This window comes from Salvelinus fontinalis, chromosome 5, assembly GCF_029448725.1.
Source record: "Salvelinus fontinalis isolate EN_2023a chromosome 5, ASM2944872v1, whole genome shotgun sequence".
Lineage (NCBI taxonomy): Eukaryota > Metazoa > Chordata > Actinopteri > Salmoniformes > Salmonidae > Salvelinus > Salvelinus fontinalis.
The window spans coordinates 14,014,231-14,027,927 of record NC_074669.1 but is presented as its reverse complement, the minus strand read 5'-3'; the positions used below and the strand labels follow the sequence as shown (position 1 = coordinate 14,027,927).

The 13,697-nt window shown below is 42.4% G+C and overlaps 1 protein-coding gene across 2 annotated transcripts; it reads right to left on the bottom strand.

Moving 5' to 3' along the window:
- Window positions 1-1,465: 1,465 nt before the first annotated feature.
- Window positions 1,466-12,350, bottom strand: LOC129855168 (dual specificity mitogen-activated protein kinase kinase 2-like). 2 transcript variants are annotated; one of them, XM_055922545.1, is made up of 12 exons: window positions 11,738-12,350; window positions 11,327-11,444; window positions 10,844-11,054; window positions 10,487-10,633; window positions 10,009-10,086; window positions 7,545-7,596; window positions 6,626-6,750; window positions 6,226-6,445; window positions 5,974-6,038; window positions 5,798-5,859; window positions 5,342-5,387; window positions 1,466-2,816 (listed from the first exon to the last, which is right to left on the bottom strand). In XM_055922545.1, the coding sequence occupies exons 1-12, from the start codon at window positions 11,742-11,744 to the stop codon at window positions 2,706-2,708; spliced, it is 1,242 nt and encodes a 413-aa protein (XP_055778520.1). In that variant the 5' UTR covers window positions 11,745-12,350; the 3' UTR covers window positions 1,466-2,705. The 2 variants fall into 2 exon arrangements, with proteins under 2 accessions (XP_055778520.1, XP_055778521.1); XM_055922546.1 differs by having other exon boundaries at window positions 11,327-12,348.
- Between the last annotated feature and the right edge of the window lie 1,347 nt (window positions 12,351-13,697).

The window sequence follows — 13,697 nt, the reverse complement described above, 5'->3', positions numbered from 1 at the left end:
TGTCTCCTCGGTCTGACTGGAATCTGTTGCACCCCACACTGTGTGGCATGGCTTGGCACTGTGAGAAGAACTAGGCTAGGCATGCTCTGACAACATGGGGGAGGCAGTAACACACACCCAGCCTAGAGGGCAGTGTCAGCACTACAGCAGGTAGCAGAGGTAGTTCACAATCAGACAAAACACAGAATATAACAAATATATACATCCCTTAAACTCAACTCTGGACCTCGAAGCGTGTTCCACTGGATTTGTTCCATTGTTCCCCTTTAAAATCAGGGACAGATTTAGACCTGGGATACCAGGTGGGTGATTCCCCTCTAATCAGGGACAGATTTAGACCTGGGATACCAGGTGGGTGATTCCCCTCTAATCAGGGACAGATTTAGACCTGGGATACCAGGTGGGTGATTCCCCTCTAATCAGGGACAGATTTAGACCTGGGATACGAGGTGGGTGATTCCCCTCTAATCAGGGACAGATTTAGACCTGGGATACCAGGTGGGTGATTCCCCTCTAATCAGGGACAGATTTAGACCTGGGATACCAGGTGGGTGATTCCCCTCTAATCAGGGACAGATTTAGACCTGGGATACCAGGTGGGTGATTCCCCTCTAATCAGGGACAGATTTAGACCTGGGATACCAGGTGGGTGATTCCCCTCTAATCAGGGACAGATTTAGACCTGGGATACCAGGTGGGTGATTCCCCTCTAATCAGGGACAGATTTAGACCTGGGATACCAGGTGGGTGCAACTCATTATCAGGAAACCATTCCGTTTTTGAATACCCCTGCTATACTGACAATACATATAAACTATTTGCACTAGAATAACAGCTAGAACTCAATCTATACCGACAGTACTGCAGTTTAAAATCCAATACATTGTACATCTGAACGATTGATACTATACAGTTTTCATACAAGTCTTAAATAATTAGCTAACCACCAGACGGGTTAATTTTCCCTTCTGGTTGGCAGGTCAGATGATGTCAGACATTTTTATTACAATACAGTCCAATATAAACTAGCCTTAAACACCACAAACACCCACCAGCAACTCTGCTTTTGTCATTTGTGACGGAGTCATGGTTGACTTAATTCGGGCCAAAGGCGAGAAACTTTAATCAAACACTTAAGAGCAATACGGAATGTATCTCCGAAAGTGTTTTGGTTTTAAATTAAGTATCCAAAGCATAGTTTAACGGGAAGCTGTGTTATAGCTACAGTACATGACTCAAGAGTTGAATCCTTGGATATGTGTAGCATGTCATAACCTGGGTCAAGAGCATCATTTGGCACTTACCTCCTGTCTTTCCTCCATAAGTATCAGGTAGTGTCCTGTTTCTATAGGAACGCTCCTGCAAGAGGGCAAAGCCATTCAATTCGCCCAATAGAAAGCACTATTTAACATTTGTTCCATAACTAACCACAAAACTCTCCCCACATAAAAACAAAATTGCCATATACATTCACAAATACGTTTTATTTATTTTTTACATTATAACAATATCCAACACATTTTCTTTAGATAAAACGAAATGTCTTACATTTCTGTCTAAACGAGTCAACATATTTTTCTTAAGACTGCAAAATAGCACTTGCGTACAGTTTATATAGCTTTATACACATACAGGCGACAATGCCTTAACTTTGTTAGCAACGAATGCAAATCTATTGAAAATTGTAAAGGTCAGCCAGAAGCAGATTATATATACAGGGGCTCTTACAGACGACAGGCTAATTAATACATGCTACCCCAACCCCCACCAGAGCCAGTAACCACGGCTTCACCAAAAGAAAGCTTGGCGTGTAGGTTACACTTACTCACGCAAAGCAGAACAGTGGGAGCAGAACCAAAAACACTTCGGGGAATAAATTGAGTCGACTGGCAAAAATCTGAACATTTCAGAGCGTCTGTAGTCAAGTTGTTGGACATATTCTGACTTGACACAGATGTGCGTTCCAGGCAGTTGATACAGATACAAGTAAAAAAAAAAAAAAAAAAAAACATGATCTTGAGTGTCTGGAAAATATATAAGATAGCAAATTATGTCATTTTGTAAAAATGAGCACATTTGATAACTACGTAATTACTATTATAATCAAATAAAAAGGTCAACATTCAAAGTACTCCTCTCTCAAAACTGTACTGGTCATGAATGTACAAAACGAAGTACTTTGATAAGGCATTAAATGCAAAACATTAGTAGTCACGATGAGTACCTTCTTTGGTTTGCTGTCCTCCTGTGAATACAAAGCACTTGACTCCAGTGATTTCTGTCATGGACACTTTTTCTTTGTCAAAGATGGCCCCTCTACAGCCTTCACTAATATGCAGTTGCACAAACCATTAACAACTCTCTTGCCAATATTAATACAGAATTTATCAATACAAATGTGGTAAGATGATATCAATGACAAATCATTAAATTATAACCCGGCAGCCCTTTCATGCCTTGTACCTTCTCTTTAATATGATGATTGGGGAAAAAGATCATGACTAGTATGTAGATCTACCCTGCCATTGGTATGCGAAATCTGTGGTCATACATTGAGTCAATTGGCCCTGTTGATGATATGTGTACCTTAGAGAGAGTGCTGAAACCTTTTTTTAAGAGCAAGACGAAAAGGGTGCCAAAGTGTGTGTGTGTGACAGTGAGACACCATGGATCCTAATGTGGTTAGCAGTTTGGCGTTGGGCTGTTCATTCTGTGATGCGGGTTGGGGTGCTGGGTTGGTTGAGGCCCATGGTTTTACACATCCAGCCAGCAAAGTCCACCTCCTCCACCTCAGCACGCTTGATAAACGTGTGGTTCTAAACAATAACAAAACAGCAAACGCAAGTTAGTTAATACATCAGAATTAGTTGATGGCTAATATCGAAAGGGCATGTACAGTAGATAGGTAACATAGCCACAGTGGTCACTTTAAAGCAGAATTTAGGTGTTTTTCCACACATAATTATTTTAGATAAAACGCATAAGAAATATATTGCTGCCTTTTGTCAAAGTAGATCTGAAATGCTTCTTATTGTAATTTCTGCTCAACTTCAGATTAATTTTGTGATTCAGTTGCACTTCTCCACTGGATGAAAAATCTTTGCTCTCGTCATCAGACCAATCAAATCCCTGCATTCTCGAACACGCATTCCATCAGCTGAGTGCTTAGACTTCTCCACCCTGAAGCTACTTTTATCCTGAACTTTTCTTTGTATTTTTCTCTGGTCAAATTATAGATTCATTTAAAGCAAAACATTAGAAAGAATGTAGCCAGCTAAATGTCCAATGACAAACATTAGATATGCAATTTTTTTTAAAATACCTTGCTTTTTCTAATTTTCTTGTGTGGCTCCTAGCCAAAATAGCATTGCACTTCTGTTGTCATCTAATGAAAATGAAGCAATTTTCTGCCAAATCTGTTGCACTAGCGTATTTTGTGCAGGGTTGGGTAGGTTACTTTCTAAATGTAATCCATTACAGTTACCTATCCAAAATTGTAATCAGTCATGTAACTTTTGGATTGCACAAACTCAGTCACGTAATCTGATTACATTTCATTACTTTCCCCTTAGAGTAATTAGAAGAAGACAAAAATGTATATGTTACCAATTGAAGCACATCTATTGCAGGATAAATCAATGTTCAAGTTTACAAGGCTGGCCATATGTTAAATTTTACTTTATGGGTTGGTTATGTAGGATTCTTCTAACCCATCGCTTTCTACTACATACTATAATACGATTAAATTATATCTTTACATTAAACACCCGTCCATCAGAATTCCAGTCATTCCAAAAAATGTTATACCCCTTGATCTTCAAGAATAGGACTTGGAAATATGGAATTATAGATTAGCCAAATTGTTTAACCTGAGCATAACCCCAAAACTAAGGACTTATTAGCCAGCCCTACTCTGTTGTTAATGATTTTGTTGTCATGGAGGACTAATTGGGCTCATTGATTTGAGTTGAAAAATAAATGCTGCGCTCATGGAATGGCATGCTTTGAACACTACTGAAAAGTGCTATTTACATGTGAAAAATGAATGCTGCATTTGCTATAGGCCTATTTTACTTTTTGTTGGTGTTTTGGTAAAAAGCTGAGGGATGGGCCTGGAGAAATGTAACATTAATAGACAGAGCTATGGATGCAAGGACTGACCATCCATGATATCAAAATGATTGTTTTAACCATGTTATGAGGCTATACAGTGTTTGTTAACATTTACCATGTTTACAAGCTTATATTTTGGGTTCTCATGGAGTGTGACAGTTGAACTAAGCTCATGAGTCATTTATAAGTTATATTCTTCAAGAATCAATCTATGGATGGATATAAATATAAATTTACATGTCCAAAAATGGATGCAGCAACTAGATTGCCCCTTTAAGTCAAAAGTGTGTGAGTTTGACATTTTTTTAATGAATTCGATTGAGCAATGAAAGCCCCACTTTTATTCCATAGGCTGGGATCCGCACTGTGCAGCTGTTGCAAGAGCGCATTTTTCACTGACTGTCCACTGGTTTCAAAAACAATGATTGATAAGCAGCTTAAACTTCTTGAATTCAAACATTATTGGGTTCAAATACACATTTAGATTTGTGAACAGCCATCCACAACAACCACAATCCGTAAGGCGCAAATAGTTAAATGAGAGAGCGGCAGGCTGATTCAAATGTAGATATCAATAATAAGTGATATCTATATCACCGTAGACTACACCACTGCTCTCATCCTTACCTCCAAGCGTTTATTCAAGTTGGATAATATTTGGATGCCGACAGCAGTCGTACAATTGGAAGACATAGCTTTGACTGTAGCCTATAAAAGCCTATTCCTGCTCTTTTCCCGCGATCCATCAAACACATTTGGTGTGTCATCATAGTGGTCTCTAACTTGTGGTCAGACTCGCTCAGGTGGAACAAACTTAAACTTGCATATTTTTTCAATGCTGATTTGAATGTCATTGAGAAAACAGAAGTGTGGAAGATTTTTCTTTGCAAACCTTTCTGAATTTAAAAGTAATCGAAGAAATGATCTAGTTTTTCCAAAGTATCTGTAATCTGATTACAATATTTTTGCTGGTAACGTAACGGTTTACAGTTACCGTTTTTGTTATCCCTTACATGTAATTGATTACATGTAATCCGTTACACTCCAACCCTGATTGTAGTTGCACGCCCCTGATCACTTTATTGAAAAAATAATAAAAAATACTTGACTTTCAATATGAAACGCAGGTGAAGCGGTTTAAAACGCATATTTTTTAACGTCTGCATTTTGAAAAAGGCAGATTTCTGAAAGCTAATAGGACCCCTGAGCCAATTTGAAAACTACATACCATCAGCATCTTCAGGTCAGCTCTCTCCGCTGGATTCTTGATCAGACTATTAACACAAACAGTTGATAATCTCTATGACTCCGGAGAAATCATTAGAAAACTCAGCAGAGAAATAAAAGGAAAGCTTTCTCCACTATGAAAGATGATTCTCTCTAAACCCTCCAGAAGTTCTTGGAGTAGGTTAGTAGCACAGGGAATCACAATAAGCATTTTGCTGACTTTACCTAATATAAAGTGATTCTCTAGAGGTGAGAAAATGACCTTTGAATCTAAGTTTGTTCCATATTGCTCTAGGCTCTGCCTAGTGTATACAATAATTCACAAGATGTGGAGAGTCCACACACAGCCACCAAACAATCATAGTAAACCAACTGGGGATTCTGTCTGAATGCTGACAATAAAAGGTGCTGAGGTAATAATGGGCAGTATTATTATATGATGAATGCTTGGGCTCACCATTTTGTCACAAACTCCTGGAAATCGTTGGTGAAGACACCAAGTGGAAGCCTGGGAGGAGGCTGGGAATGAGGAAAAGGTGCGCAAGACAAAACTCATTTAAAATAACCAGAGCACACGAACAAGGAGAACATGTAATAAGGAGAATATAATGTAGAGTCAGCAGTTCATCTGACCTCATTGACAATGTAGTCCAGTAGCTCAAATATAGCCATGGCAGGTCGACTGTCCATCCCATGTCCTGAGGAAGAGGACAATATGGAGAGGTATTTAGATTTCATAAATAAAACATTCAATTTTTTGTAATTATTTTTCTTTCTTCCAGAATTCCTTTTATTGAAAAGCAAAAATAAATCTGTTTGAAAAGCAGTTATATAATCTGTGTTGTAATATTGTGTGAGAAGAAAGGGCTTCAGGTGTGTTCTAACCGCTGACTGGTCGTCCTCCTGGTGGTCTGGGGAGGCGGTTGGAGGGGGCCTGTGGTTCCCCCTCAGCTCCATCCTGTACTGGCCGGCCAAAGATGGCTTCCAGCTCCTTGGCGTCAGGCGGGGGGATGGGGTAGCGGCCGATGGCCAGCTCCACCAGGGACAGGCCCATGCTCCACACGTCTGACTGCACAGAGTAGTGTGTGCCCTGCAGTCTCTCCGGCTGTTGAGGAACACACGCACGTCACACCCAGAGTGGACCAAGTGGGCGGGCAGCTCTGTGCATCGCTCCCTCCAGGTGTCTGGGGGAAGGGGACAGGGTTGGCAGCGACACAGCCCTCTACTGGGTACGGCCTCGGCTCTTGGCAAGGCGGCTTGGGCAGGGGAGGGAGAGCTGACTCACCGACATGTAGGAGCGCGTTCCCACGAAGGAGTTGGCCATGGAGTCGATGAGCTGGCCACTCACGCCAAAGTCACACAGCTTGATCTCCCCGCGCGAGTTCACCAGGATGTTGGAGGGCTTGACGTCTGCGTGGCAGAGCAGGGAGGGAGGACAGTTGAGATGTCAGAGAGCGAGAGAGGGCCGGAGGCCCAGACCCAGCAGCCCCTTCCCTACTTCTCTTCGTCCCTGTCCCTCTACCATGCCAGACACCTCACCACTGACATTTCACAAAGCCACTGATTCTGCTAGCTAGCATGGACCGCAACATTTACATTTGAGACCATACAAACAAGCCAAATCCTCCTCAATCCCTCTAGTCTGGAAAAATTCTCTCAATAATGGGGTGTAGTAGACCTGCTATCCATCCTCTGTGGTGACCCCTCCCACTTCAGAGGAGACAGAGGGGCAAGTATGAGAGGTGGAGTGACAGAGACAGAGGGAGGGGGCTGCAGGGTGTGGCTGCCATGTAATCACATCGGAGAGCGTGTAATTACCGACTGGGCTCCTAGACAGCTCTGCCTCAGCCCTGCTGCCTAACACCACCACACCCCAATACACCATGGCACTCAGCTCTGCCTCAAACTACACCCCAACACACCAGAGCCCACCCCATCGGCTCCACATACATCACCATACACCAGTGCCCTCAACAACAAACAAAAAAAACCTGTACGCCACAACGCTCAGCTCAAAACACTTCACCACCGGCCTCAACTTCAGAACACTAGACACCAGAACTCCTCAGCTTCAGATACACCCAAACACACTATAGACATCACACTAATTTATTCCATCCAAATCAAACACTATCCAGGGTCTCAAATCATATTGTTAATATGCACAAAAACACACACATTCGATATGGAGAGCAGTCGCTTACCTCTGTGCATGATCTGGTGCTTTTCCCGCAGATAGGCAAGTCCTCTGAGTACCTTTAAAAGTGAGATGCAAACATTTTATTTAACACAACATATAATAACCCACACTTCCTGGACCTGAAATCATACAAAGACCAGCTCTGAGTCCATAGATCCATCCATACAGGATATCATATCAAACACACACACAGTGTGAACGGTGAGAACAGTGAGGCCTGCATGCCGAGCTTCCTGTGACTCCTGATGATCACGACAGTAGAAAAAGCAGTCCATTGAGAAACAATAAGAAACGCCTTCCAAAAGGCCCAGTGCAATCCAAATTCAGTTTTTTCCTATCCTATTGTACAACTGGTGAAATGTGTTATTTCCTGATAGTTGCTGGTTGAAAATACAATTTACACAGGACCTAATCAGCATGGAGTTTTGGCTTGCCTGGTGTTATAAATTAATAGAATACCACAGGCCACAAAGAGTTCCAAACCTCTCTGCCAATAACAGCTAGTTTTCAGGTTATGTTCCTCACTCAGGGCACTCAGACATTCCCAGCAAAATCAAATCAAATGTTATTTGTCACATGTGCCAAATACAACAGGTGTAGACCTTACCATGAAATGCTTACTTACAAGCCCTTAACTCTTTCTTGAACTGCATTGTTGGTTAAGAAAATATTTACTAAATAAACTAAAGTGAGAAAAGAAATCCCGACATAAAAGTAACAAGAAAATTACATAACAATAAAGAGGCTATATACAGGGGGTATCGGTACCGAGTCAATGTGCGGGGATACAGTTTATTTTAGGTAATTTGTAAAGTGACTATGGATAGATAATAAACAGTGAGTAGCAGCAATGTAAAAACAAAGGTAGAAGCTGTTTAGGAGCCTTTTGGTCCTAGACTTGGCACTCCGGTACCGCTTGCCATGCGGTAGCAGAGAGAACAGTCTATGACTTGGGTGACTGGAGTCTTTGATAATTTTTAGGGCCTTCCTCTGACACCGCCTGGTATATAGGTCCTGGATGTCAAGAAGCTTGGCCCCAGTGATGTACTGGGCCATACGCACTACCCTCTGCAGCGCCTTACAGTCAGATGCCGAGCAGTTGCCATACCAGGTGATATAATCCACGATCAGCTCCGTTGTCTTGCTCACATTGAGGGATAGGTTGTTGTCCTGGGACAACAAGGGACTAAGCACACACCCGAGGGTCCCAGGTGTTGAGGATCAGCGTGGCAAATGTGTTGTTGCCTACCCTTACCATCTGGGGGTGGCCTGTCAGGAAGTCCAGGATCCAGTTGCAGGGGGAGGTGTTTAGTCCCAGGGTCCTTAGCTTAGTGATGAGCTTTGTGTGCACTATGGTGTTGAACGCTGAACTGTAGTCAATGAACAGCATTCTCACATGTTCCTTTTGTCCAGGTGAGAAAGGGTAGTGTGGGGTGCGATTGAGATTGCGTCATCTGTGGATCTGTTGGGGCGGTATGCAAATGGGAGTGGGTCTAGGGTTTCCGGCATGGTGTTGTTGATGTGAGCCATGACCAGCCTTTCAAAGCACTTCATGGCTACAGACGTGAGTGCTACGGGACGGTAATCCTTTAGGCAGGTTACCTTCGCTTTCTTGGGCACAGGAACTATGGTGGTCTGTTTGAAACATGTAGGCATTACAGACTCAGTCAGGGAGAGGTTGAAAATGTCAGTGAAGACACTTGCCAGTTGGTACGTGCATGCTTTGAGTACACGTCCTAGTAATCCATCTGGCCCTGCGGCTTTGTGAATGTTGACCTGTTTAAAGGTCTTGCTCACATCGGCTACGGAGAGCATGATCCCACAGTCGTCCGGAACAGCTGGTGCCCTCATGCATGCTTCAGTGTTGCTTGCCTCGAAGCCAGCATAAAAGGCTAAATGTTTGCTTGCTAAAAAGCTATTATTATGGAAAAGTATTACAGTAATGTAGTAATTGTTACCCAGAAATTATTTGATAATAATTGCATCGGGCCTTTAACCACATGGGAAGGGAGCAGAGTGCATTTGATCACAGTTGTGACATACTGTGAAGTTGGTGTGTTCCGAGCACGGATGGGCAACTGGCCCACAGATCAATTCCCCCACAAGGTGAAATTTTTAAATGTGGTTGTGCATTAGTAGTTTATATCTTGTTATGTTAGTTACTCAATTGGCCTGTGTCAACTAAAACTTTTTAGTTTGGTAATTTGTGTTATGGCCAGCATTCTAAACTTGTAGGAATCATGGTTGAATCACCGACCGTGGGGCTCTCATTGCTTTTGTTAGTCACTCCGGTCATCATATTAAAAACTGCAAACATTTGTCTCCACCCCATGGAAAAATATATAGAATTGCAGGAAACTTGCTTTAAAATGAGATAAATCCAGACATCTACAAAATAAACGCAAGTACCACTGAATGAAGCACAAATAATACACAAATAAATCTTTATTATGTAGTGTAATACTCACTGCTATGCTGACTTTGCCCAGGATCTCCTCAGGGATTCTCCTGGCTTCCTTCAGTACCTGATCCAGAGAGCCTCCATCCTGTACCCAACAGGCCACGGCTTAATGTCTGACACACACTGCTACTGTACACAGTCTGCATTTTGTATTGTTTTGTCATACAGTAATACACAATAGCTCCAGGTGCATGACAAGGTATATCGTAACAACCATTGCAACACATCAATTTGTTAAAACAAAGTTACAACTGGTTTGTTAGTGTTATACCACAGGTCCTATTATAAGCACCATTGCCGTCTCAAAACCACACACAAATGTTCATACTCTCAGCAAAAATGAGAATTCACACATCTGCCTTTTTGCCATGGACCCCCCCATTGTCTTCCAACAAGTTTCATCATTCCAGCATAATGTTAGTTCAATGACTGAGGTAAATCAGACGCTCCCCCCCAACTCAAACCTCGGTCTCTCTGACTCTTACCATGTGCTCCATACAGATACTGATCTCTCCATCGCTGTAGAAGGCCCCGTAGAAGCCCACAATGTAGGGAGAGTTACACTCATGGAGCACCTGCAGCTCTCTGATTATCTGGTTCCTTATTGCAGGCTTAATCTCCAGGTGGATGAGCTGTGATGGAGAAGAGAGATCAGATAAACATCCAAATAATCTATTGCTCATCTAGAATAACTATCAGTTTCAGAGTCATAAACCAACTTAGACTTGTGTGTGGACCTGGTTTCTTTCAATAGCTGTATGTCTCAGTAGTGTAGTGAACTGTAGAGCTAAAACTCTGGATTTGGAGAATAATGTCAAAAGTACATACAAGGTTAGACTCACCTTCCGGGCCATGACCAGTCTGGAGGGTTTGTGGCGGACCTTGTTGACCACTCCACCGTTGCCAGCGCCCAGCTCACATATGGGGTGGAAATCATCATCTTTCAGCTCGCCCACTTGGGCTTTCTGGGTGAGGAAAGCCTCCAGACGTTTCCTCTGCTGTTCGTCCAAATCTAGCTCGCCTAGCTTCTTCTGTAAGGCCTCCAGATTGGCTCTAAGGAGATATGCATGGAGTGAGTATAGCACAGATCAATATTAAACAACCATATTATTGACCATTCTCCTGGGGACACATTTGTGTTCTAGCCGAACACTACCAGATACAACTGATCACTGAGCCCGCGATTGGTTTGAATCAGGTGTGTTAGACTAGTGTTAAGTAGGTTCGTTTTGGCCTGGAACTAAATTATGCAACTACAGTTCCCGGAATCAACATTTGCCTAATATCAGTACAGTACATGCCCTCAGCCCTCCTTGAACACTCACTCCGACGCAGCATCGATGGTCGTGGAGATTGACTGCCCCTCTCCAATGGGCGTGATATTTAGGGGAACGGGTCTTCTCTTCGGAGCCATTTCGAAATATTTTACAGTGCACTGGACGACTTTCCAAAGCAAATCAGTACAAGAATTAACTGATATTTCAAAGTTGTTCTAAAACAGCAACAGGGGTAAATGTTGCTGGCGGTCTGTGACTTAACGTTAACTAAGTAACGTTACTTTGCGATCATGGCAGATAACTGTTTTAAGGACAATCCCTAATGCACGTCACCATCAGGTCAGGTGCATTTGACTAACGTTATTTAGATAGCTAACTTAACTAGCTAGTTAACGAGTAAAGAATATTTCACAAACAAACTAGCTATAACAGTAAGGTTACACTAGCAGTATTTCTTACACAACATATTAACGTTACTGTTCCTTTCGATTCTTGCCTAGCTAGCAAGCTAGCTGCTAGGCGATAAGTAGAACCAGCTCCCCTACGAAAATCGTGTGCTGCGTTCCTCAAATTGGAGCGGCCCTCGCCACTGAGGTCTCACGGAAAAGACAGCGGCGGTGGTTGACAGGACTGGTCACTGACGGAGGATGGTTGGCCTTCGAAGGTTTGGGGGGGTGCAGCGGTGGACCTTCCCTATGCAGCCGGGTGTGAAGCTTGGTTGCGGAGAATGGTTTCGGCAGAGACTGAAAAGGAAGCGAGACACCCCACTCGCAGCTTTTTTCTTCTGGTTTAATGGACCCAGCTGCTATTGTATTGGTGTCTAAGGGAGACACACCCAGTTAAGTAGACCGGAACTGACTTGTTTTTTCCAATGGTAAACGGCATGAGTGAACTATCTTTGCTTATGGGGTTTCTGTACAGGAAACAGAGACATGTTCGTCACTAGTTACCAAAGTCATAAACCCCGCCTATAACTAAAATGTATCTTCTTAAATATTGATTTTAAACCTAACCTTAACCACACTGTTAACCTTATGGCTAATCTTAACCTTAAACAATTTTGACTATGTGGCTGTGCTATCTAGTGTAAACCCAGCAACGTGGAGTCTTCCAAAAATCGCGAGACTGAGCCATCATGGGCATAGCAATTGAACTATCGCCAGATCTCTCATGATTAGCGACCACCAATGGAAGGTTGTAGAAATTACAAATCAAGCCGTTTTCGACAACTAGCTACTCAAATACTTCAGTTCAGACTACAAATTTACTTCAATTTTCAAAAGGTTTGCTTGGATTTTTGTTTCATTTTAGTATTTCACCTCTGAAAGGCTAAGCCTGGGGGAGGAGTTTTTAACTAAGCTAATATATGGCATTGTTTTAAAGATGGTCATACCATGGATCATTTAGCTATCTGATTTAGAATTTTAGGAACCCTGTAGGTATAAAAACATACAGTTGAAGTTGGAAGTTTACATACACCTTAGCCAAATACATTTAACCTCAGTTTCACAATTAATCCTAGTAAAAATTCCCTGTCTTAGGTCAGCTAGGGTCACCACTTTATTTAAAGAATGTGAAATGTCAGCATAATAGTATAGATAATTATTTCTTTCAGCTGTTATTTCTTTCATCACATTTCCAGTGGGTCAGAAGTTTACATACACTCATTTAGTATTTGGTAGCATTGCCTTTAAATTGTTTAACTTGGGTCAAACGTTTTGGGTAGCCTTCCACAAGCTTTCCACAATAAGTTGGGTGAATTTTGGCCCATTCCTCCTGACAGAGCAGGTGTAACAGAGTCAGGTTTTTAGGCCTCCTTGCTCACACACGCTTTTAAAGTTCTGCCCACAAATGTTCTATAGGATTGAGGTCAGGGCTTTGTGATGGCCACTCCAATACCTTGACTTTGTTGTCCTTAAGCCATTTTGCCACAACTTTGGAAGTATGCTTGGGGTCATTGTCCATTTGGAAGACCCATTTGCGACCAAGCTTTAATTTCCTGACTGATGTCTTGAGATGTTTCTTCAATATATCCACATAATTTTCCTACCTCATGATGTCATCTATTTTGTGAAGTGCACCGGTCCCTCCTGCAGCAAAGTACCCCCACAATATGATGCTGCCACCCCCGTGATTCACAGTTGGGATGGCGTTCTTCGGCTTGCAAGCCTCCCCCTTTTTCCTCCAAACATAACGATGGTCATTATGGCCAGACAGTTCTATTTTTGTTTCATCAGACCAGAGGACATTTCTCCAAAAAGTACGATCTTTGTCCCCATGTGCAGTTGCAAAGCGTAGTCTTTGGCTATTTTATGGCGGTTTTGGAGCATTGGCTTCTTCCTTGCTGAGCGGCCTTTCAGGTTATGTTGATATAGGACTCGTTTTACTGTGGATATAGATACTTTTGTACAGATTTCCT

What these genes read in the sequence shown, in the direction of transcription:
- LOC129855168 (XM_055922545.1), bottom strand. An exon ending in ACCATCGATGCTGCGTCGGA is followed by an intron (nt 11,055 to 11,326) that starts GTGAGTGTTCAA and finishes ATATCTCCTTAG; the next exon opens with AGCCAATCTGGAGGCCTTAC. An exon ending in CAGGAGTTTGTGACAAAATG is followed by an intron (nt 5,388 to 5,797) that starts GTGAGCCCAAGC and finishes TTGTGTTAATAG; the next exon opens with TCTGATCAAGAATCCAGCGG.